Below are 26,116 nucleotides of genomic sequence, written 5' to 3' on the forward strand. Positions count from 1 at the left end.
TAAATTATGTAAACTCAGCTCATATAGTACAAGTGATTGAACCGACATACAGAGAGACAGCAGTACCGTCTCACTGCATAGGTAGTGCGCAATCCAAGGTGAGGCTCAGCGGGCTGGAGCCTCATCGCACGTCACTTTGTATCTGAACGGCAAATGCGGAAATTCAGCGATTTTGAAAAGAAAAAACACCCAAAAATGGTACATTTAAATGGAAAATGACCGCAAAGCACAAATTACTGATTAAATATAATAATTGAATTTAGTTTTTCTCTTTTCTTCCCTTAATGCCGAATGAGGCACAGCCTCACCTGCCTCTCCTGACTGCACGTCACTGGTTGGTACTCAGCTTGGAAAAAACAGTGGTTGCCTTAAGTATGCAACGCTAACCTTGGTCTTCAGTATTTTGCATTATGTTTATAGATGAGCAGATGTGAAACTAAAAGAAAGAGTGGGAAAAAAAATCAGATACATGCCATGAAAAATATCAGCATTTCAGGAGGAAATGTACATGTGCTACTCTGATTTATCATTATCAGATAACTGCTGTTACCATTACCCTTACGGAATACAGGGTTATCAGGCTTACACGGTCACTAGAAAAATCCAATGACTTCAGAAATTACACAATTAACAGGTGTTTTGTGTGCATTTCAAATGCAACGCCACACATTTTAGGAGTGTTTTTAACCTGTTCTTGTGGCATTTTTCTGATGATGGAGGACACATATTAAGAAAATCCAGCTCGATATTGCATTTCTGAGTACCGGTATTTCTTTATTCCAATCACTGTGAATCAGGAGCAGGCGAAAAAAAATATAGTCTGAAAAAGATCGTATTTGTGACGCAGAAAATACGCTGGGTGCGCCACAAGCTTCCTTCTCCGCTCCATTCTGATGCATCCACTCGTAGACAAATGGATGCATGCATGTCTTTGTTTTGTGGCGCCAGCTGACATCTGGGTCAAAACTGCTAAGAGCTAAAAGCAGAGAGGTGTCAGCAACGGAGAGGGGAAGTGGGGGCGGGGTTTCTCTGCGCCAACAACTCAGAGGCCAATTTCTAATGAACTCCTGCTGCTCTGCAGAAACTAAGTCCTTTTTTTTTATTTGGGCTAAAAATGGCACAATCATGATTAAAACACCACTGGGAATGCTTGAAAAAATAGATCCAAAAACGAATGGAGTGGGACTTTAAGGTGAATCTGAAGGGCGCAATAAAAAGCAAGCAGGCAACCTAAATGGGACAAGAGCGGGGAGGAAATGAAGTGACGGGAAGTGGGAGCCCAATCGCCCCGTCCTTGACAACAGCTCACGGTGCTGAACTTTGTTCTCCAGCAAAGGAGGCAGCGAGTGAATACATCACCCAGCAGTTTATAAGTCACCCCATCGAACCTCAGAGGGAAGAGGAGGAGAACGGATGAGAAAAGACTGAGCTGAAGAGCAAAGCCAACAACAGAGTCAAGCACTTGAAGATTTCCCGGATAAACAGCTGTTTTTTGATAACTTGTCGTTGTGTTTGGAGTACGGAGGCCCTGCAGCTGCCGGCATGTGGATGGACTCTAAAGCAGAGATGGAGTGGGCCAGCAGGACTCGTGCCAGCTTCAGCCGGCGGGTGTCAAATGCTCTGCTGTTGTGCACTGGAGATATGGAGTATTTGGATAAGTTCATGCAGGGTAAATACACACATTATCCATTTTAACAGCCTGATTCTTTGGCTTTTAACAGCTACTGGGCTCATAAAGGCAGAAAGATTAAGTCTTTATCTTCGTTTAATGTTATTAATGAGCAAGTTGTTGTTTTTTTTGTTATTTTTTTTAACTGAAAACATCTGAAAGTGTGTTATTTAAATAATTATGAGTCCATGGCTCAAAAATGCTTTGCTGAATATTTAATTCAATGTAGTAATTAATCCAACGCCCGTCTTGATCATGACTGGAGGAGAGAAAAAACTTGGATTAAAGCATTTTGTTTTCTTTCTGCGTCCCCCCCAGATAAGTGGTTTGTGCTGCAGCTGGCTGTGTGGGGGCTGCGGGGGGTGAGCCGGGTGATTCTAGCCAACAACCCACTGAGTGGGGCCCTCATTCTGGCTGCCTTGTACTGGGACTCCCCCTGGCAGGGCCTGCTGGGAACTGTGGGGGTACTGGCCTCTACGCTCACAGCTGTCATCACAGGACAGGACAGGTGGAAAGATTTTACCCCCCCCCCTCCCCCCCAAAAATAAAATAAATCTAACATACATATTTATGATGGAAAAACTGTAGTTAACGGTAACCACTAGTTAGAATTGGATTAAGCTTTAACAGACAGCACTAAAAAGAAAGGAGGTCATTGCTAAAATGTATTCAGTAAATGTTTTTACATGTGAAAGGTAGCGAAATATTGCAGCAGCAGTTTTTAACGGAGCCCAGGCATTTTTATTTTTGACATTTTAAAGACATTATAGAGACTTTGGAGATTTTCTTATATGTGGTAAGATAACCATCTACCTGAAATGTATGCTTATAGACAAAGTAGCAAAAAAATGTGAATACAACTCTTAGTTTTGAGTTTAGCATGTCCGTTGTGAGAAGGATTTGTCTTTGTCTTAACTACAAAATTTCCCCTGTTATATTAATGTCAGAAATACGTCACTGGGTTATAGATATCACAGGGAGGCCCAGACTTGGGCCCACTTGTGGCTTCATGGTTAGACAGTAGAGTGATGGGATTCACCCGAGGACACACACTGGGTTTCCCATGCACCAGTCTTACACACAGCCAACGAGCCATCCAGCCGCAGCAAGAAAGCTGACTCTCAGCTCAAATAACTAATGTGGCAACGGTTCAAAAAATGAAAACGTCACTATGACACACAAAGAAAAGATTTTCTGCGTACTGGTAGACGGTATCATGCTCACGTTGCTGAATCGATCTTTAATATTTATATACTGTATGTGCCTGTAACCTCAGGACATGTTTTCACAGTAATCTAACAAGGGAAACAAAGAAAAGTCGGATTCAAAACAGATTTGTCACACGTCAAACCAAATGCTGTATAGATATATTTTTCTTTTTTAAAGTGTGCACAACTTTGCCTATAAGCACATGCTTCATTTGGACATTTATTCCATATTCTTGGAGAACTACAGCTGTTGTGGTTTGAAAAAAAAGTCAATAAAAACCTTCTTTATCTTTGGTTTTATGATAAACTTAAAATGATCTTTTACTGTGTTGAAAATAGAACCAAAATGATGAGGTGTCTGTTGTGCTGCTTGTGATTAGTGGTGAAGTAGCTGGAGGTCTGCATGGCTTCAACGGCATGTTGGTGTCCCTGCTGATGGGAGTGTTTAGCTCGGCTGGAGATTGGTACTGGTCGCTGCTGCTCCCCGCCTGCCTTGGATCAGCCACGTGGTGAGAGCCTTACACCCAGAAAGACATGCATAGAGCCCAGACTCCTCTCTCACGCTATATATGACTGTCCACTCATTTATTAAACATTTTGCAGTTTTTCTCTGTAATCTGTAAAAATGTTTCTTCCTGTGTCAACTTTCTTTACGGTGGCATTCTTGAGGCTACATTAAATGTAAATAAAAAAATCAAAATGAAGTTTAACAAAGTATTTTGCTTTTAAGTTGCCACCAAGTTTGCTTCCAACAATATTTTGGTTGTGTCCAGAGTTAATGTAGGGCAAAAAGGCTTCCATTTTTCTTAGTCTTCATGATCATGTGCGGCTTTTTTTTCTTTTTTCTTGCAGCATCTTTTTATACAGCGGACTCGCCACATTTTTGCAACACTGGGACTTGCCTGCCGCTGTGTTTCCCTTCAACACAGTCATTGTACTTTATCTGCTTTGTACGGGCCCAAACAATCCTTATTTTCCTCATTATCCCACCATACCCCCTGGAGAACGGGAGCACAACGGCACAGAGCTTGCAGCACTAACGGTGAGGGCTTTGATCATGAAAGGAAAGTTATATTCAGGTTCTCAAGACATTGGTTTGTATAAATGTAACACCTTTGCCTTTTTTTATGGTTCAGACGTGTTTTTTGGTAAGCCAAAAACATACACATAGTAGTAAAACAAAGGAATGTTTGAAAGTAAAAGACCATCATGTGTAATACATATAACATATATATTTTTGGCTGTTTCCTGCAGAAACCTCTGCAGGAGAGGAAAGAGATCTTGCTGCCTGCAGATTTCTGTAGTATATATCCCTTTAGTCCTGTGATTCGCTTTGAGATGTGTTCAAACGCCTGCAAAGTTGCACTGGAAAATGAGAAGATCTCACATCTTACAAAGTGTAGTGTGACTGTAATATATTTAAGACCTCCCTGAAGCCTTAGTTACATTCACCCATGCAGGGGTGGACCCATAAAGATGCTGTGGGTTCTTGGGTTGTCCGGGTCCGTGGAGGGTCGTGGACAGATGTGGCTGCATCTTAAGGAGAGCACAGGTGTGTCTTGCAGCGGTGGTTCATGCAGGCACCCTAAAGCAGGTCATGAAAATCGAATGTACGATTGCTGTGGGTGTGGAAGTATTCGTACAGAGAATGCAAGTTTCATGCACTGTAACCCTTGGGCTATCCTAGGCACTTTAACATTGGGAGATGGGTCATCTAGACCCACCAGTGCCCTGAACCTTTTTTCTTCAATGATTTGTGATCTTCACTGGTGTCCATGGATTACATGAAATCTTTCCACCTTTATCCACCTTTGTCATGGTAGGGAGAACACGTCAAAGTAAGGGTGGGGTCATCTAAGATAGCACAAGGGCTAGTCGTTAGTAAGGTGTGATCACTGGCTCCATACTGTGCACTGATGCTGCACGGAGGGGCGTGCACATTATGCGTACCTTTTTTGTAGGACACCAGAACACTCATCACACAAATTTCCTAAATTCTAACAGGCCGCCACGCAAGAAGAAGGCTCTTATCACAAGAACAGCACTCACAGGCTTCTTGTGCAGTCAGAAAAATTTGCACAACATGCCTGCAGCTAACCTACTTCACCCTTACTTTAGCCTTGTGTGTAAGTTTTTGCTATGACCTGACACTCACAGCATGCCAATAGAAAAATGTTCACTCCACAGGCTCACTGAGCGGTCTATGATCTTAATATTTTGTGCAGGACACCTGCGTTCCCCATAGCGGTCTGCCTATTTAATTCACGTCTAGCCCTAAGGGCAGGTGTGACAAAGGCTTGAAGTTCACCAGGACTTTTTTATGACCTTCATTCCAAACCAGTTGTTTTACATTCATTCTCTACATCTTTTTCAAGAAAAGTGCGGGTCTAACAATTTTTGTAGCACAAAAAGAATCTACTTAATTATACCATAATCAAACCAATCATAGAATTGATGAATGTGTGGTTTCATATACAGGTCTCTACCTGAGCATTGAATTGAGACTTGAAAGAGGTTCTGGTTAAGCTTCAAATGTTTGTGGAGCTTAGAGCAAATCAGCGGGAGAACTCCATCAGTATTCCATTCATGCTTCCAGAGAACATCAAAGACGGCTCAAACCAAGCACGTCTGTCTTCCTGAGTATTTGCTGAACAGCTTAATGCCACTGTGATGTCATGTCAGCCTCATCTTAAGAAGAAAACGTATACCTAGATATTACAAATGCCAGGGTAGTGGATAGTGAGCGCTTGAAAGTAGATAGTAGTTCTTACAAAAGTTACACAACATTTTTACATTTAACCTCAAAATTTAGCTGATTTACGGTAAATGTTTGTAAAGTTTAAAATAAACTGGTACCATGGTAAATTATTTCACAATATCAAGTTTTAAAATGTAAGACTAACACATGCATCACAATTTAATCACTGGATTACTGCAGTAACATTCTGCTTCACCATTAAAATGGATGAAGATAACATTTCATTAACAAATGGCAGTTTAGTAGTTCCAAAAATGCTTAATCCACAAGATTAAGCTGTCCCTGATAAGTAGAGGCACAGTAGCCTCAAAAAACACAGAAGAAACAGATAAAGAGCACAACTCACATCATCATCCACGTCTGACTCACTGGTTACTAGGCAACAATTCCTGCCGGACCATTTATTTAAATTCATACTCAGCAAGACAGTTTAAATTACATTAAGATTTCTCTGTAATTAATTCTTACTGGGAAGATGTATGTACAAGTTAAGGACTTTTATGCTGTTTTGTTTATTTTCTGGGAGGAAGAATTAATCAAATGCTTGCAATGTGCCTCAGAAACTGCACAAATTATTTTTTCCAGCAACTCATTCAAAGGAAATGAGCCGCTTCTCCGGAGACAACGGTCCAAACCGACCAGCTGCTGCACTCAGCTTCTGGTCCAACAAACCAGCTGGTATCTAAGTGCTGAAGGGATGCATTTTCATTGCCATGCTTTCAGTGAGGAAATGGACCAGAGAGAAACAGGAAGTGTCATGTGGAAGGTGTTAGAATGCTCAGTAAAGTGAAATTATGAACCCATATTTCTTTACGCTCTAAACCCATTTTTTGCATTTTTATTTAGTTCTAGTATTTTCATGTCCAAGAACATTGAGGTTTTATTATTATTTAGTTATTGTTTTTATTTACAGCAAATATTATTTTGTGGTTATTGTCTCTAAAATAAGTGTTTTTTTAAAGAAACACACAACTATTGCCTCATTCACCTCTGGATCTTTTTTTTGGCAGATATTTAACTTTTTTTTTTAAGAACAATGGAATTATTGGACCTACATATCATCAGCACAAGATAAAAAATCTTCAATTCCTCTTTGTTAAATGACCTTTTTAAGATGTTTCTATGACCGATGATCTGACATTTATGTGGACAGGATGCTGACATGCCATGGTAATTACCCAGCTGATTCGTCTCCCCCATTTTCTTTGACTAGTCAGACTCTTGCATTTTTATCTAAAAAGTGCACCAAATGTCAACCAATAAACATTCTAGTGTTTCATCCCCTGTTAATGTGGCATTTTTTCAAACATGCTGTTACTTTAGGCCTTAAGGCAGAAAAGCGTCATAATAATATACATTGCTTACCACTCATGTCGGGCAGATTTTTAGGTAAACTAAAACTATAGTGATTCTGTTCAGATGATGTAATTGAATTCAAAAACTAAAATGCTAAACACAGAGTTGACCTTCATTGACCTTTGAGCTGGCTGCACGACTTAGACTCGTGTTTTTGGATTGTGTAGTTTTCTGAACCGGATAATCACTACACTCACAGAAAAGTGAGATTAGACTCAGACTGAACTCTCAATGCTGCCAGGCGTGTTGAATATCAAGATTTGCACAAAATCTCATTATGAAACATCACAGCGCACGGCATGATGTGTTTCCCTGCATGAAATTACTTTTCACAAGTTTCCCCTCCACCAGAATGGGATTATTCTCTATATGTCTGTCTTTCTCTCTGTTCAATCATCTTGTTCCCACTTATCAGTAAATCTGTCACTTTATTCTCTAATGTTTCATAATTTACCTTTTTTTAACCTAACATTTCTTCGTCTTCACACTTTATAACTCAAATGGTACATTGAAATATTGGTGTTTTGTCAAAACTTACAGTTTGAAACAAAATAATCCACTATCAATCTTTTTTTTCACCCTTTATTTTGTATGCTTCTTTTTCATTTTTTCCCCTCTTTTATTCTCATACACTTTGTAAAGTTCTCTCAAGAGACTGAGACGTTTTCTTTCCATTTTCTTTTTTTTTTTTTTTTTTTTTTTTTTTTTTTTTTTTTAACTTGTCCTGTCCAACAGCTAGGCAGACAGATGAGAGCTGAGGGCCTCTTGGGTTGGACATATTTTACTTTAACAAGAGGGGTTATTAATCTTCAGACAAACCAAAGGTATGTCTGAATAAACCCCTTTTGTAATTGAGGCCAAACTTTATTAATTTCAAACATGTCTGAAAATCTTTGGTGTTGGACCGGACGGAAAAGGAAAGAGGGGAAGAAGAAAGAGGGACGTTAGAGAGAGGGGGGGTAGGGGGTGATAATAGGAGGGGAAGGGGGATAAGACCATGAAGCAGCATAAAGCAACAAGTTTACTGGTTGTTAATCATTATGGTAAGGTTCAAATGTAAAAAAAAAACAAAAAAAAAGGGCGGAGCCTGTCCACACACACACTCAAATGTTATAAACACACTTGTTAGTTGCAAAAATGTCCACCTGTCGACATGTACACAAAACAGATAGTGTTCACACGCATACTTATGCCTTAAAACCAACTAGTGTGAAATATTTCAGTCATTCAGTCTGTTGAGCTGACACCTGTGCTCAGGTGAGTGTTTATGTTCTTCTAAAATGGATGGTGGAACGTGAAAAGAAGGAGGGAGAGTGCCCAGCCATCCCCACCCCAAGACCCCCACCGCACCAGCAGCGGCAGCCGGACTCCCCCCAACACCACACGGGAACCGGCAGGGAACAACCGCCGCCCGGGCGACCAAGCCCGCCACCCAGGCCAGGGCCAGCAGGGCCGCCGCAAGGCCCCCAGAGCCAGAGAGCAGGGAGGCACGGAGGGAAAGAGGGCGCCGCCCCAGCCCAACCAGGAGAGCAGCCCCCCCGCCGCGCCGGGAGAACCCAACGCAGGGCCCCACCGGAGAAGGACGCCCACAGCCCCAGACGAGCACCCCACCACCACCCAGGAGTTCCGGGCATCCCCCCGCCCCAACCCCAGGTACGGGCCAGGACCCCCCAAGGGAGACCCACTCCGCACTCCAGGCAGCCATCCGCCCGGCCAACGGTTGGTCCAGGGAGGAGCGAGGCAGGGGCCCGCCGCCCCCGCCCAGGAGGGGGGAACCCCGGGGAAAAAAGAGGGCCCACAAGGGGTGTTGTAAATATGGCCCGACCAGGCTCGGCCACAGTTGGAAATTTGGCGGGGCCCAGCACTCAGGAGCAAGGACCAGAACCCACCCCCCAGGGACACGAACACCCCCGGCTCAGATGTAATGTGAACCCCCCCACCGCGCGGAGAGAGCACCGCCGGGCCCAGGAAGCCAGCACCCCGGGGACACAGCCGCCGTTGCAAAGGGGCCCGTACCCCCCACCAGGGAAGAGGCAGGGGACAGATGGTCCTAGGTCCCACCTTCCTTGCAAAATGTGTGTGCGTGTATGTGTGTTTGAGAGAGTGTGTGTGTGCATGTGTGTGTGTTTATGTTGGGATGTATATATTGAGGGGGGAGGGGTGTGTGTACTAAGGGGGGTGCGGTTAAAATTGGCGGGTAGGGCACTAAGGGGACGTCTCCTGATTACTCACAGTGACGTCCCCTCACCCTCCCCACCAAGGGGCCCTAAATGTCTAAGGTGCGGTTAAAATTGGCGGGTAGGGTGCTAGGAGGACATCCGCTGCTTGCTGGCAGTGATGTCCAAGCACCCCCCCTACCAAGGGCCCTACATGTCTAAGGTGCAAATAAAACCGAAAGAGGGGGGGCCCACTCCATACGGCAACCACAGGAGGGGGGTCACTGCCTAGTGACCCCCCCCCCCCAAGGCTCATCGCAGGCTAAGCCCCCCACCCCCTCACCCTATTATGAGGTTATATGAGGAAGGGGGTAAGTTGGGGACAGATGATAGACTGTCCCCCGGTGGTCAAACAGCCGTCCCCCGCCCCCCCCCCCCAGCAAGGGGGCCAGGCCCACCCAGCCCCGGGGCCCCACCCCCGGAGGCGCAGACACCCCAGGCCCAGCACCACCACCCCCACACAGAGAGAGGGGAGCCAGAAAGCGCCGGCCCCCCCCGGAGCAAGCCCAGGCCCCCACCCCCAAACGCCGGCCCTAGAAGAGCTCTGGTCAGGCCTCGACGGGACCGAGGCAGCCAACCGGCCGGGGAAACCGCCGATGGCCTCAGCGGAGACCCCGACCCGTCAACCCCCCCTGCCCCGTACCAATAGGGCCCCCCCCCTCCCCCAGAATGCCCCCCCACAGGACAGGGCCGACAAGACCCCCACCCCACCCCACCCCCAGACCCCGCAGCCGAAGCGGATGACACCCAGAGCGACCGGGGGCCCCAAGAGGGTTGTCCCGTCCCGCCCCAGAGCCAGGGAAGGGCCGATCCCAGCCCCAGGTGTAGACGGGAAGCCCATCCAGCGCCGCTGGGCCCCCCCCCCCGAGCAGCGCCCCCCGCCAACCCCCCCCAGCACAGGCAAAGGGACCACCCCCCCAAGCCAAGCCAGACCACCACCCCACCCCCCCCACCACGCACCCCCACACCCAAGCCCAGAGGACCACGCAGCGCCCCAGGCCGCCCCACCCAGGCGCCGGACCCGACCCCCCGACCAACGGAGCCCCCACCACCCCCGGCCAGGCACCGGAGGCCCCGACCCCCACCCCGGCCCACGGCAGAAGGGCAAGGAGCAGCGACGACCATGCCCCCCCCACCCCCTAAGTCACGGAGTTAGCTATGGGAGACCAGAGAGACCGAATTCTTTCAAAGTTACTTGAACTTTGGGCTGACATTTTTTCCAAGCTGATATGATCAAGCAGCAGATTTCTGTGTTGACTTATATTTATATTTTTTTTGCTTTTCCAATTTATTAAAATAGTTTTTTTAGCAATGCAAAGAGTTATGAAAATGATAGAGCCTAATCCTCCTTCTACATCGATGGCACTCATGTCACCAAGCACACAAAGTGACGGTGAAGCTGTGATTGAAACCTTAAGCCAGACTGATAGATCGGCACATACCTGCTGCCAGAGAGCCTGGACAGGCGTGCAGAACCATAGTGCATGCATGTAATTGTCGGGTAGATTACTGTCACAGTGCTGACAAATGTCTGAGTTACTGAGACCCATCTTGAACATCCTCTGTCCAGTGTAGTAAATTCTGTGAAGAGTTTTGAAATGGATTAGCTGCAGATTTGGATTTTTTGTCATTTTAAAGGTGTTTAGACAAAGTTCTGACCAAAAACTTTCATCTGTGCTGATGCTCAAATCCGCATCCCATTTTGTTGTCGGAAGTGAAATATTGTTATCTAAATTACATAAAAGTTTGTATATTTTGGAGAGAGTTTTATTCATTGAGAAATTGATCAGAGTGGTAACTACATCTGGTAGCTTTAAATCGTTGTCTCTGTATTTAAACTTTTTAGTAATAATTGATTTAAGTTGCTGATATTCCAAGAAGTTATATATTCCATGTTTGTCTTGAAGTTCCTGGGGAGTTATGAATCTTCTATCAATAATTATGTGCTCTAGTTGTTTTATGCCCCCTGCTTGCCAAGCTGGGAAGTGGATAATTTTTTTGTTTATGAGGATGTCTGGGTTGTTCCAGATGGGTGTCATTTTGCACGGTTGAATTGATGATTTTGATATTTTGAGAAATTCCCACCAGGCTGTTAAAGTGGCATTTATATTAATACTTTTGAAACAATCCTGTTTTTTAACTATTTGACTAATAAATGGAAGATCTGACAGGTTGATCTTTCCACATAACGCCTGTTCCAAGTCTAACCATGAGTTGGTTTCTGGATTATTTTTTAACCATTTTAAGATGTATTGTAATCTATTTGCAAGAAAGTAATTGTGGAAGTTAGGTAATTCTAATCCTCCACAGCTTTTTGCAGATTTTAAAGTTTTTAGACTAATTCTTGCAGGTTTATTGTTCCATAGAAAGCTTGATATGGATGAGTCTAATGTTTTGAACCATTTTAATGGCGGTTGTGTGGGAATCATTGAGAAGAGATAATTAACTTTGGGTAAGATTTTCATTTTAACCGTGGCTACCTTGCCCATAAGGGACAAAGGCAGGTTGGTCCAGCGTGTTAGGTCGTCCTGTATGTTTTTCAGTAATGGGGTGTAGTTTAGCAGCACCAGTTCTGATATTTTGGGGGAAAAATAAATACCTAGATATTTTATATTGCCTGATTTAACTGGTATTGTGAGTCCTTGCTCCGCATTACTGTTCAGTGGTAATAAAACAGATTTATTCCAATTAATGGAATAGTCTGATATAGAAGAGAATTCATTAATGATTGTTGCCGTTTCATTTACAGAATGTATATTACTTAAAAACAGTAATATGTCATCTGCATAGAGACTAATTTTATGATGGCTGTGTTTGGTTTTAATTCCTTTAATACTCTCATTCTGTCTTATTGCTGCAGCTAGAGGCTCGATAAATATTGCAAAAAGCGAGGGGGAGAGTGGGCAACCCTGTCTAGTTCCTCTTCCAAGAAAAAACCTGTTGGAAGTCTGTTTATTAGTTCTAACTGATGCATTGGGGTTGTGATATAATATTTTGATCCAATTGATGAATGATTCTCCAAACCCAAACTTATGGAGGGCAGCAATGAGGAACTTCCAATTTACTCTATCAAAGGCTTTTTCAGCATCCAGTGATAGTATAGTCATTTCCTGGTTTTTGATGGTGGCAAAGTCTATTATGTTAACGAGTCTGCGGACATTGTCATCCGAGTGTCTGCCTTTGATGAATCCAGTTTGATCAAAGTCAATTATGTGAGGAGTGACTTTTTCTATTCTCTGTGCTAGTGCTTTGCAGATAATTTTTACATCTGCATTAATTAAAGAAATGGGGCGATAGCTTGAAGGACTCGTGGGGTCTTTGTCTGGTTTTAGAAGAAGGATAATGTTGGCAGAGTTCATGTTAGGTGGTAGAGATTGGCTTTCATTGATAAATTTTACCGTTTTATAAAACGTTGGTGCCAGTTGTTCCCAGAATTCCTTATAAAACTCTGCAGGAAAGCCGTCAGGCCCTGGTGCTTTACCATTAGGCATAAGTAACAGAGCTTCATGAAGCTCAGACAACGAGAGCGGAGAGTCTAAATTTGTGATTTGATCTTCGTTTAACTTGGGCAGGTTTATATTGTTGAGAAATGAGTTGATGCTTTGTTCTGATGGATTGATCTGTGGAGTGTATAAGTTTTGATAAAAGTCTTTAAACGCATTATTCATTTTTACCGGGTCATGGGTGACATTCCCTGTTTGGTCCATAATCGAAGTGATTGTTGATTTTTCTTTATTAATTTTAAGCTGATTAGCTAGAAATTTGCCAGATTTATTTGAGTTTTCATATCTTTCCAGTCGAAGCCTTTGTATCTGGAATTGTGTTTGTTTATTGATGATGTCATTTAACTGCAGTTTTAAATTTTTCAGGTCGCCCAGTATGTGTTCCTGTGCAGAAGCAGCATAAGCAGTCTCCAGAGTTTTTATTTTATTTCCTAATTCTAATAAATCTGCTTTCTCCTTGCGTTTTTTATGCGTTGAATAAGAGATGATTTTCCCTCTCATGACTGCTTTTGCTGCTTCCCAAAGAATACTTGGTGATATTTCAGAAGTATCGTTGAATTCTAAGAAGGTTGCCCACTCTTTTTTAAAGAATTCAATAAATTCCTGGTCTTTTAACAGAGACGTATTAAACCTCCAGGTTGAACCCGAGGGTCTGGGTACTTCCCTTGAAATAGTAACAGAAACTGGTGCATGGTCACTGATAATAATTGGATGAATGTTGGAACTTTTAATTTCTTTCAAAAGGGAGTTACTGACTAATAAATAATCTAAACGAGATTGTGAATGGTGAACTGGAGAAAAAAAGGTGAACCCCTTAGTGCTTGGATGACATGAGCGCCAAGCGTCGCAGAGACCCAGATCATTCATGTACTGCTTTAGAATACTTGCAGACTGCCATGTACGCTGGTTTGCTGCTGTGCTGAGTCTGTCAAGTTCAGGGTCCAAAACAAGGTTGACGTCTCCTCCTATAATGATTGTGGAGTCAGAGTGAACTGAGAGTGAGGTGAAGAATCTGTGAAAGAAGGAAGAGTCGTCAACATTCGGGCCATAGATGCTGGCGATGCAAAAGTCTTTATTCTGAATGGATATATTAATGATTACAAATCTGCCTTCTGGGTCAGTAACTGTATCCTTATGAGTAAATGTAACATTTTTATTAATCAAAACTGCAACCCCTCTTTGTTTGGAGTTGAAACTGGCAGAATACATAGCTGGATACTGGGAACAGCACAGGAGATGACCAGCTGATAATGATAAATGGGTCTCCTGCAGCAGAGCTATATCTGCTTTAAGATCATTCAGGTGATTTAACACTTTCAATCTCTTTGGCCCAGAACCAAGTCCACGCACATTCCAGCTAACGATGTTAAGACTGCTCATAGCTGTTCTAACCGGGAGAGTGCAAGGCTAAATAGTGCGTGTGCCCGTCCGTGTGCGCGTGCCCGCTGTGCGTACCTGCTACACTGACAAGCGCTATGCGTTGTGGGTGAACGTATCTTGGCTATGAGCTGCATGTTATGTGCGTCCTGTGTGAGCCTAAGTGAGGTTTTTGCAGTTTATCAACGTGTGTGTGCGGGATCGCGTGTGCATGCTCTTATGCACGCTAGTATGCGCGCGCGCCCGTTCCGTGCATAAATAAATACTCACCATGGTTGCGTTGACTTTACCTGATTCACATATGAGGACATGGGAAGGGGGGGGGACAAGAGAAAAGAGAGAGGGAAAGAGAAAGAACAAAAAACAAAAACAACGAAACAACAACAGAAACATGAATGTGAGAGAAAGAAAAAACACTTTTCCTGAGAGGTGTGGATTATTGATGATCCGATTATTTCCTAGTTAAATAAGTTTGCGGGTTTCTTCTGGGCAGCGCAGATGTCAGTGCGCCTCTGAAAGCCTTCAGCACAGCCAGGGTGTTACCTCTGGGTCCCGGAACAGCTTGCCATTCACAAAAAGTTTATCAACAGCAACCACCGCGCGTGCTCCAGCAGACAGGTGCTTCCTCCTCAGCGGGAAGAGGATTTTCCGACGGCGGAGGATCTCGCCTGGAAACTGATCATTCACGCTGTAATGTGTGTCTTTCAGCTCGCGCCCTCTGCTTTTTACCTGCATCTTTTGTTTATAATGTTCAAATTTAGCAACAATAGGACGGGGACGCTGATTGTCCGGCCTTTTTCCTCCGAGCCGGTGAACCCTGTGGAAGGAGATCTTCTGGACTTCTTCCTTGGGGAGTTTCAGGTGGACCTCTATAAAGGACTTAACAATGTTCTCCGGGACTTCCCCTGCCTCTTCTGGAATCCCTGCGAACACTAGATTGTCCCTCATGCTCCTCGCCTGAAGATCCAGGAGGGTTTCCTTGATGGATCGGTTTTCCTCAGAGAGACGGGCGGTGTCGTGGCCCAAGATCTTCACGGTCTCTCTGAGGGCCTGGTTCTCCGCTGCGAGCTCCTGCACCTGCTGTTGGCTGAACTCCAGAGACTCTCGCAGACCTTGGAATTCCTTATGGAGGATCTCCAGCAGATTTAAACGGCAATCAAGGCTGGAGAGCCTTTTATCAATTGAATCCAGGATATCACTCATGTTGCTGCCTGGGGAGGAGGCAGCCCCCGGGGAGTCTTCGGGACGGTTGCGTTTGGTGGACGGAGTGGCGGTGTTGGATTTCTTCATGAGGCAGGTATTGAAACACTCGTCGATGTAATTCTCCAGATCCTCCAGGTCCTCCAGGTCATCCAGGCTGGCAAATGCTTGACAAACTTTTTCAGATTTTTATTTTTTAAACTTTCTGGATTATTTAAATATGGCGGTGTAATTAAATAAATCAAAAATGTTTGTTCACAACTTACGCGCCGCCAAGTAAACTCACCACACTCCTCTCGTCGGCTCTCGCGATACTACAGCATCACGTGCTCCCCTCAGGTCTACAGTCTTGTTGTCTTGGTGTCCCTTGGTGTTTCTTTCCATTTTCAGTGTCTTGAACTTCTACCACTTTGCTCCCACAGCTGTGGTGGCACAATAATCCTTGAACAAACACAGTTACACCTACCAAATTGTGAGGCGACGATGTAATTATAACCCGTTTATGATTTGTAAATATTAGCATCAGTTGTGTACCCATCATGTTGCCATAGAAACTCTTCCTTGGTGACGGAAAAAGTATTTTTCCAATAGACTGACTGTAGGACAGCAGATGTGCCCCTCACCAAACGTACATTTTATATATCATTTTTTTTTTATATTGGAATTGGCCTTGAACTTAATTGACAACTTTTGACTTACAGATAGCTGAAATCTTCAAAAACTGTGTCTCTTTCTCCAGGTTCTTGGCGGAATCCCTCTTGGCGTGGGTCAGATTTTTGCCTGTGGGGCCCTTAAGCCTTCATTTCTCATCCTTGGCGCTGTAGTGCTTTATTCTCCTCTACTGGCGGTCCATGCTCTACTCGGATCAGCTGTTGGAATCCTGGCTGGTCAGTCTGAAACGAAGCACGTGTAAAGCTCAATAAAGGGACTCTGTTACTTGAGATTAAAAAAATGTTTTGAGAAGATATAAGTTCCCTAAAAGAGAGTAAAGTACCATCTGGTATTTACAGGTTTTTTCTGTACATAATTCCACAATTTTAATTTCTGTGCAAACCATGTGAATTAAGATCAAGTGTTGTTATTACTGAACATGTAATTGTTTACCGGTACATATAATTTGACTAAATACAATGAGATTTCAGCAGACCCACCCTTTTTTTTTTTTAAATGTAATGACCGATGAAAACAACTGATACAAAAATGATTACAATTATTACAGTTACGGGTTAAATAACAAATCACTACTGGTCTTTGCCTTTTAATAAATTGAAATACCAGGCATGAGATCATTTCCATGAAGCTTGAGCTTCCATGTAAACAAGCAGCATTCTTCGTCTTCTGGCTAATCCCATGACTGTTTATTTGTTTATTGAAAAATCAGTGACCTAAAAATTTAGGCCGGCACAAATACATTTATGGCTAACAAATTAATGATATATAAAAGGCAGTGAAAGTTTTTGGCTTTATGGCTTTTCAATTTATTAAGTATTTTACAGAATTTCTAAAAACACTTTTAAGTAAAGAAATACTCACATCGGTCTGTTAACTGTTTTCTGTTTGCAAGATGTAAGTGTGTTCCTCCGCATGTAATGAATTATGGTCTAATGGCTGATATTGTCCACATTTCACACACTGCTTTTCCTGTTGTATTGTGGGATAGATTAAGTGCACTCAATGTTGTTCTTTAACCCTTTAACACCAAAGCGTTCACCGGTGACAACAAAAATCAATGGCTTCCGAAGCGCCAATACCGGCACAAAGCGGATTTTCTCTAGATCATCTGGTCAACATTGATTACATTGGTTGCTTGTTGCCCTGTTTTTCAGCTGTTACTTTTACCTCTTTACAACCAAAGCTTTTGGCAGAAACATGACAAAACACATTCTTCACACTATTGTAACTCTTTGACTGTTTACGCAATGTCCTTAAAAAGAAGGAAAGAAGAAAAGCTTGCTGTTGATATCGATCCAAAGTTGCTTTTCTCTGCTTCAGAATTTGTTAGAATTACGTTAGTTATGTAAACGGTTGAAGAGTTACGGTAGTTCAAAGAGCGTCAACGTTGGAGCTAAAGATCTAGTATTGAAGGGCTAAACATTCGGACACTTAAGAAAACGTTGAACAACCTGCTTAAGGAATAGAGGCTAATTTTGTACACAGCCATTGTTTCCACAAAGTAGAAATGGAGTTTTTCACAGACGTAAAACTTCAGCCAAACAGTGTTACAGCCCATTAAATATTTAGTAACTGTTGCACCCCTACAAAATCACAGCTGTCAGTTTTATGCATTTACCCATGAGACTAAACAAAATAATGAAGCTTGTTAGAGTGTCAGCAAAAAAACAACTGAATAATGTAACTGTAGTCTTCCTGTGAGTGCCTGTAGCATAACTCAGTATCATAAATTTGTATCCTGTTTGACAGAAAATATCTATAATTTCTCAAACCATCGGTTAAAATGGTTAGATCGTCTGCTGCGGGGTAAATTTCAAATTACACACCATTTTTAAGGAGACACAGCCACACGAGGTTTATGATTCCCTCTGGCTACAGGGCTGAATGTCACCAACAGCTATAGAAATGTTATACTGTGGAAACCCACAGCACAAGCAGAGATGCACAGCAATTATCGGTTAAATGCAGAAACAGACTTAAAAAGACTTTTACATGCTCTGCTCGACTATTCAGAGAAATAATGAGAGAAAAGTCCAGTTTATCTGCTTCAATTTCAACACGTATGAAGTCCTAAAATACTATACTATGTGCGCAAATGTGGCTATGAGTCATCCAGTGGGGAAAAAAATCCTCTCCTGCTGAAAATGGTAGACACAATGCTGCTAATTATGGCAGACAGTGATGCAACAAAAGCAACAGTTTGGAAAGAAGATGGTCAGACCTGATTGAAAGCAGGAAGAAGTAGTCAGCGGGAGATTTGCTCTTGCATTAGTGTGAGCCGAATACTAACTGCTAATACTTTTTGCCCTATTTCCTTTTTAATACCTACTTTTATTGTTATTTTAATCCTTTAGTTTAAGCCAATTTAGGGCGCCGCCAGAGTTGCTGATATGTTTCACAAAAAAATAATGACGTTTTTATGGGTTTAAAATTTCTACTCTTTTAGTGTAAAACGTCCTTTAGAATGTCTCTCGCTACATTGCGATTCAACTTTAGCGGCCGTGCTGTTTCGCTGATTGAGTTTTGATGGGATATTTTTTTGTCCTCCACTAAACCTCATCCAAGTTGCTGTGACAGCGCAGTGACCCAGCAGCACATAAAACCAGGAAGTTTTATGTCTCCATTACCTCATCCATCCTTGTATACAGCTCTGTTGCTGCTGTTGTCCTTCGGTATTCTCAATCACCAGGCCAACAAATTTTCTTTGGCAGCCTGACAACACATGTTTCTTCTACCTAGAAATTGAGCGACATTTTATTGTTGGGAGTTGCCTCCATTGATCTTGTCTGTTGTCCTTCTAAGGCTTGTTACTCCCTTTTTTGGCCATAATTAGCAGTTAGCTTTCCTAACTCTTACCCTTAATAGGAAGTTGATGTTTAGTCCAGATCTATTAGTGGTCAGTTTATAGAACATAGAAAATATGTTGTAGAAAAAGGTAGAAAATTATCAAAAAAAACAACAAAAAGAAACCCAGAGCTTTCTAATTTAAACATTTATACATCAGAGGTGAAGAAATAACTCAACAAGTCTCAGACACTGAAGGGATTTTTCTAGATTTGCAGGAAAGATATGATGCAAATTTATCTTTACCAATTCAAATCCATTTGTAGCTATTCTACAAGTTCATACCAAAGGTTGAAGTTTGAAAATTCTTTGACAAATGTTACCTTACACTGAACAAATCGTAAAGAGGCAAACAAAACAGGACAAGCCAAGATATATTAGATAAAGAGACCATGAAATATTTTTATCATGAATACTTTTGGAAATTTCTACCAAAAACCATAACCCTCCAACACCAGAATAACACACGCTTTACATGATCAACGTTCATCAGCTGATTCTGATGAGGAGGAAAACAGCTTTTCATTTGGGCTTTACACTGAAGCGCAACAAATTACCAACGTTAAGTGTTAAAACTGCTTTAAGAATCCGCTGGAATTACCTTAATTGTGTAAAAGGATGAAGAATAAGGGGAAAGGTTGAAGAAAGGATTTTTGACACTGGAGGGTTAAAGTTGCATCAAAGCAAAAATAAATGTTTGGGCAAAGGAGGGTAAAAAAAGTTTTTATCCATAACATACTGCAATTATTGGACACCAAAGATTTTTGGCTACACTTGGAATTTAATAGAGGCTTCATGCCCTTTTATTTTAAGATAGATTATTAATAAAGAAGGTGATTTATTAAAGAACTTAGGATGAACTTGTATCCTCTAGATGTGAAAAAATGTAACACGTGAGAATAAATTACTGAAAGAGAAAAGACCCCATTTATGGCATTTTCTCATTAATACCCTTTTGTAGTGGGCCTTCAATGTGGATTCCTCCTCAAATAAATAGTTTTCCAAACTGAAAGTCATTCCATAAAGGATCTTAGTGATAATAAAGAAAATACACTATATAGGATAGAAAGTTCTTAACAAGTTTTTTTTTTTTTGTGTTTTTACTTTTGGCTTCTCCCTTCAGAAGTCGCTACAGCCAATCACACGACACTTTGCACATACGACTTGGTTTCAGTCTACGACCAATACCCCTCCTGACCCAACCCTCTGCATTTACCCGGACTTGAAACCACCACATGGAAACACTGGAAGTTGCCCCCATGTGGTGGCAGTAACTTACAGCACCTGGTGGTCCCAAACAGTCTCCCTACCATAGAATAAAGGGACTAAAAGGTCCCAACCCTGCTTAGTTTCTATGACCAGATGAGATTGGAAGGTGCTGATGGGATCCAGGGTGCATGGCTGTACCAAACTTAGAGTTAGCTTTAAGAAGAAACTATTTTGTTTTAGCAAAAAGTCGATATCCTTAGATCAGTTTATTTTCTTTTGTTAGGATAAAAAAAACAAAAACTACAAAAACCACTGGACAGGACTTGGTGATTGGAAAATAAATACTTTTTACTTAATGACAGTAAGATGTGTCTGCCAGTGATTAATATGAAACATGGTGGTAAGGCTCACACTCTGAGAGCAGAGAGAGACATGAAGTCTGCCTGGGACTGGCACAGCACAAGCCATATTTAGAGCCTTCACTCATAGCAGTGTGTATTATTCCCATGAGGGGTTTCCAGAAGAGAAGATCAGGGGCTGTATGTAGGCCAAAAGCCTTTCTACCTCCTGCTGCAGCCTTTTTGTAGAAGATTATTCAGAAAGGTTTCATGGTGGGATCACAAACAAGAGAGATGGCATAAAGAAACGGCTTTGTTTTCTTGTTTACTTCTGTTTGTGCTTGAAAAGCAAACAAAGGGGAAATATGTTTAGACAGGAAAAGAGAAAAAAATAGTGTAACAGAGCATCACGAATTAAAAATTGTCCTGATTTCCATGAAAGGGATGATATGATAAGGAATTAAAGTGCACCTTCCCTAATTAAATCAACGAAACAGGCTGTAAAAAAGGAGAAAAAACTCCTGTGGCAATTCTTATATGAAAGGGTTAGTGGGCGAGGAAGTGTGCGTTATTACTTTTTAACGTACGCCGTGGAAACCTGAACCGTGGAGGACGGTTGCTTCCGTGAAGTGCGTTAAAAAATAATAATGCACACTTTGTCGGCCACTAACCCCCTTATACCATGGTCACTTAGAAAAGCAATACATTTTAATAACCAGTTTTTAGTCCTTAATTCTTAGTCCGCGTCGCGCCGCACCACCGCAGCAGTCAAGATTCGGAGATTTAAAGCGATATATCTATGCTGATCTTTCCGATGGGTTGAATAAAGCATCAGTTCAGAGAGAAAGATCATCTCTTACCGCTTGTTTTTGTCCAGATGATGAAGCAAAAGGTTGTTTTAAAGAAGCCAGAAGATTTAAGCTAGCTGACGAAACTTCTTTTTTCACTGTGCGGTTATCAGGTTTTAATGCACACCCAGCAGCCAATCAGAATCGAGTATTCACCCGGACCATGGTATGAGTAGATTGTAATCTAATGTTGTTCACTAAAGAATTTAAAGAACTTCCCATCGTGAGATAAATAAAATCTTATCTTGTCTTAAAGACCCCTGATCGTTACGAAGGAGTCTTTCTGTCAAATTTATGGGGTTAATGCCTAAGTCACAAACAATAGCCCTTTCAGGTGGGCAAAAGCCATTTGCCGGCAAAAAATAATAATAATAATATCGCCAAATCTCTATGGAGCAAGCAGGTGGCCCATTTAAAATATCAAGGTCATAGGCTGCTTGGTTAGCCCATAGAACAAAAATGTTTACATTGTCTCATTTTATTCTATGGGTATGCTGCGGATGGCAGGTCATATTAAACACATACAATATATTACAGCATACGACATACTTTACAACATATATAGAGGAACAACAGTACGGTTCCATCCTGGTCATGAAACAGAGTACCAGCCCTCCTCCATGTACATGTCTCCTGTACAGAATGCGTGACTTTAGAATTGCAATTAAAAAAAAATGTTTTTTAAAAAGGCCAAAAATGAACATAAATGTAACTCCACTTTAGGAAAATCCTTTAAGAGAAAATAAATCCATTCCTGTTGCATTGGCCTTCATTATAGACATGATTTTAAAAGGAGTTATTATTTCTGACATCTTTGTTAGGCCAAACACAAATTTTGAGGGAGAGGAAAATTGGTTGCCACACCGATCAATCACATTCTCTCAGTGCTGTTACCAAGGAAAGCCAGGAAAGAACCGTTAATGTATTAATGTGTTAAGCAAGCGCTGAAAAAATCAATCTTTTTCTGCCAAACAAAACATTTTCCATATTTGGTCAAAAGCAGGATTTGCTGTCATGATAGCAGCTGGTAACTGTGATGGTGCAGTGCCCTCTTGTGGTGCACCACAGCTCTGCAGACTTTTTTTTTCCTGATCTGCCATAAGTACCTGTGACTCATTTTCATCAAACTCAGGCTTGTTTTGTTTTTGTTTTTTTCCCAGGTTTATCGGTGTCGGTGCGTCACCAGTCCCTGTACTCGGGTTTGTCTGGGTTCAATGGCGCTCTGGGCTGCATGGCTGTTGGCGGGCTCTTCTTCACCTTCAACTGGAGGACTCACCTCTTTGCCATCACTAGCGGTGACACAAATTCATAACCACATTGTGTCGGGGTTCTTCTCAGCAGCGAATAACTAAATCACTCCCAAATAAAATGACCAAGACTCCAAATTTCAAAATGGGATTTTATTGATCCCAAAACAATAATCAAATAATTAACTCAGCTGATTCTGGGAGAGCCTGTTGCCATCACTGCAACCAAGACTGCTCTTCCTCAACTGGGAAAGTTCACCCCTTAGAAAGCCTTAGCCCCTCCCACAGGCCAATTAACCAAACCATTCCTTAAAACCAATTCCTGGAAGATTCTTTAACATAACTCCAAAATTACAGATATTTAACAGAAAATAATCCGAACAATTGAAATACAGAAATAGATTTGAAACAAAAATTAGACAGAAAGGGGAACAAAGCAAAAAAAAGAAAAACAATTCCGACATGTGAAGTCACTTCCTGTTTCCTGTGGATATGAACGCTGATGTGTACAATGCTCTGATTTTGCTGTTGATTCTGTTAAAAACCAAGTGTGCACCTTTAGAATTAAACAAAATATGAAATGCTAGTGATTTGATTTGACTGTTCATGTGCTCGGTGAGACTAAACTCCTACTGGGCCCGGAAGAAAAGAGACAAAAACAAACGATTTAGGCTGGTGTTCAGGCGCTGTCCTGCAACCTGTGACGCCACTTCGTCACACACATGCTTAAGTTTGACTTTATGGGTCAAGTTTTAATGGATCAAAAAAGAGGACGGAAACATCACAGTATGTAATACAAAGCTGCTTTTTGTCATAAATGGAGCCAAACACGGCTGTTTTTCTGTGGAAAAACTCACAGCTGATTGACAGTCAGCTCTTGGATGAAAGGCCCGTTGTTTTTCTGAGTCTTGAGTAATCAAAAGGCCATCGTTCACACGTCACCAAGTCTTTCTGCTAAGCCAGTTGGAGCACTGAATCATGCAAACCCTTTAACGGAAAAAATAAAAAAGATTTCATAGATATTGATGTCCACTGAGCTGTTATAGACTCTGTAGTTTAAACTGTAACTAGAAATTCACCGGTTGAAATCAGTTGCCTCCTTTAAAAATTCTGCATGTTTTTATTCCGTCCTGCAGCAATCCTGGGGGGCCAGACTGTTATTTTGCAATTCGTCTTTCTCATTGCGCCTCCGCCATCTTCAACATAATGAACGGCACTCCCCAAAAAATGATGACATCACAACATCCAAACACAGAACAGGGCTGAAATGTCTTATGGGGCTCAAAAAGTATGTTTCAGAATCCACTGATGATACCAAAACCCACATGATGGGGATATCCAAATGAAATATTTGACACATTTTATTCTGGTTAATATTGACACAAACACAGAATCCATACATGCTATTAAAGAACCCACCTGCTAAGACGGCTGGCCTCTATGAAACTTTATAACAAAATCTTATATCAGTCTGTTAGAGAGCCTTTTGATTGCGTTTAAATTTTTTCCTTTGTCTGCTGGTTTGGTGGCTCGTCTGTTAAAGACAAAATCTGGCTCAATAACATAATTAAAGTCTATTCTAAAAAGACTGGTAGGTGGTTCAGAAAGCAAAAAACATTATTATAACACACAAACACGTCCTGTCCTCCAGTCTTTCAATGGTTCAGTCCAGCAGGCACAAATCTTTTATTTTTAGTGCTATAAACATTTCAAACATTTCCATACTGTTTAGCTGCAAGACCACAACTGTATTTGCAAGTTCAAGTAAATGGTGTTTACTTGAGGGATATTACCTAAAAAATGTGTTTTTGTTTGGTTTTTCTCGCAGCCTTCCTGTCTGCATATGCTGATATTGCTCTGAGCAACATGTTGGGAGCGGTAAGTACCCACCGTCTGTGGGTCAACACCTTTGTGGGATGGCTGGGTAATATTAGCATTATATTCATACAAAAACTAAACACAATTTGCCTACTTTTTACATTTTTGTCCTTTAACAAAAAACCCAAACTGCACAGACTATGATAAAATTGGACCTACCTTAAAAACTGAAGACTAAAAGCAAATTGTTCGGCAATTTAAAAAAAAAAAAAAAAGAAAGAAAAAAAATCTTGAAAAAAGGCGCCTCCCTCTTCTTCTTGGCTGGTACTTCAGTGCGGATTTTATGTAACTACTGCCACCTACTGGATTTTGTCAAGTATTACAATCTAATTGAAACAGCATATGCAATTTTAAACATAAGGCAAGATCATCCTTTATTTAACCATAACAAGAAAGGAAAGATTAGGACTGCACAGTAAATCACAAATTTATCTTTATCGCAATATCAAGCTGTGCAATATCGCAAAAGATGACAAATTTTGCTACAAATGATTACCTAAAATGTGCCAAAACAAGTAATTAACGAATTAAATTAATCCCTTTATGCATTTGACCAATCGGATGGATCCTTTCACGTTGTTGACTCAGTGGATCGAGTCCTCTTATGTTAGATGTTCACCTCCTATCTAGACCAGCGTCATTTGGAGTGTAATTTAAGTTATCTTAACTCTTATTTAAATTAAAGTCTTGCAGTAAAATGGAAACAATGTTTTTGATTGTTTTTTGTTCATGCATAGCAAGTTATATCGTAATCGCAATATTGATAACTAATATCGCAAATTGCAAGTTTTCCTCATATCGTGCAGCCCTAGAAGAGGTGAAAGGTGAGGTACCTCCCACTAAAAACCTAAATATACTAAAAGGTTCAATTCATTTTATCTTTATTATTTAAAAACATTGCTATGAACACATTTTTATATAATAATTTCAGGCAAAAAGCATTAAAGTATGATTTGGGATTGGATCTTTATCATTTATGAATCTCTTTCTTCTTCTGCCTAGTTGGGTCTTCCAGCATGCAGTTGGGCAGCAACTCTAACAGCCACACTCATGCTGCTGCTGTCTGGAAACTTAGCAACATACCGCATCCCCATTGGTCAAGTGAAAGCCCCTGAACACAACCTGCGCTCCCGCAGCCAATGGGAAGCCGGCAACACAGTGGATGGAGAGAGCACAGATGTGTAATGTGAGCACGCATCATGAAGGAGAGCTTTGAGTGAGGAGAATTGGAGCGCATTCATATTTTTTCTGCTCTTTTTCAGAGTCAGTCATCCATCAGGTTAGAGACTGGAAGCACTTCTTCAGCAATGTGTCGTAAACATATGAGAACTGGACTAAATGACCCTTAGGAAGTACCTGCTGGCTCCAAGACACCAAAATATTGTCAGAATAACAATTTTTTTCTCTGCTCCCTTTGTTCAGCACGTTCTTGTTATTCTCTTTATTATTAGGTTCTATAAATCTACCAATCAGATGCCTCAATTAAAGTAGGGTCTCACGTCGAACAATCAAAACATTCGATTGACAGGTTGTCCCGAGCACGCTTTCAGGGGCGTGGACTTCCATCAAGCTCACTCCTGAATGGTGAGAGTGGTTGTCATGGAAACAATGACTCAGACCATCGCTGCTTACTGACGTCACCTGGCTCCAAAATGACAGTGTCTATTGCAAAACAAATGGCGACTGAATTGACTTAATTTTGTTGGAGCCAGAAAAGTCATTTTCTATGGGTGACATCATACTCACTCAGTCCAGTTCTCATATACAGTCAATGGTTGTAAATGTTTGTGTAA

The 26,116-nt window shown here is 41.7% G+C and overlaps 1 protein-coding gene and 1 long non-coding RNA gene across 2 annotated transcripts in view; one reads left to right on the plus strand and one right to left on the minus strand.

The window, feature by feature from the left end:
* LOC110017063 (uncharacterized) overlaps window positions 1–16,124 on the minus strand; it is a 48,287-nt gene extending 32,163 nt beyond the window's left edge. The window contains exon 1 of the long non-coding RNA XR_013651044.1: window positions 15,987–16,124. This is a non-coding gene — a long non-coding RNA (uncharacterized LOC110017063). The remainder of the gene's footprint in view (window positions 1–15,986) is intronic.
* si:dkey-183c6.7 (urea transporter 2) lies at window positions 1,395–25,724 on the plus strand. Its single transcript, XM_020711553.2, has 9 exons — window positions 1,395–1,669; window positions 1,988–2,177; window positions 3,258–3,386; window positions 3,730–3,919; window positions 16,027–16,174; window positions 22,359–22,493; window positions 24,274–24,323; window positions 25,326–25,509; window positions 25,586–25,724. The coding sequence occupies exons 1-8, from the start codon at window positions 1,543–1,545 to the stop codon at window positions 25,506–25,508; spliced, it is 1,152 nt and encodes a 383-aa protein (XP_020567212.1). The 5' UTR covers window positions 1,395–1,542; the 3' UTR covers window position 25,509; window positions 25,586–25,724.
* Window positions 25,725–26,116: the final 392 nt, after the last annotated feature.

This window comes from Oryzias latipes, chromosome 18, assembly GCF_053564925.1.
Source record: "Oryzias latipes strain Hd-rR chromosome 18, Olatipes_Hd-rR_3.1".
Classification (NCBI taxonomy): Eukaryota; Metazoa; Chordata; class Actinopteri; order Beloniformes; family Adrianichthyidae; genus Oryzias; species Oryzias latipes.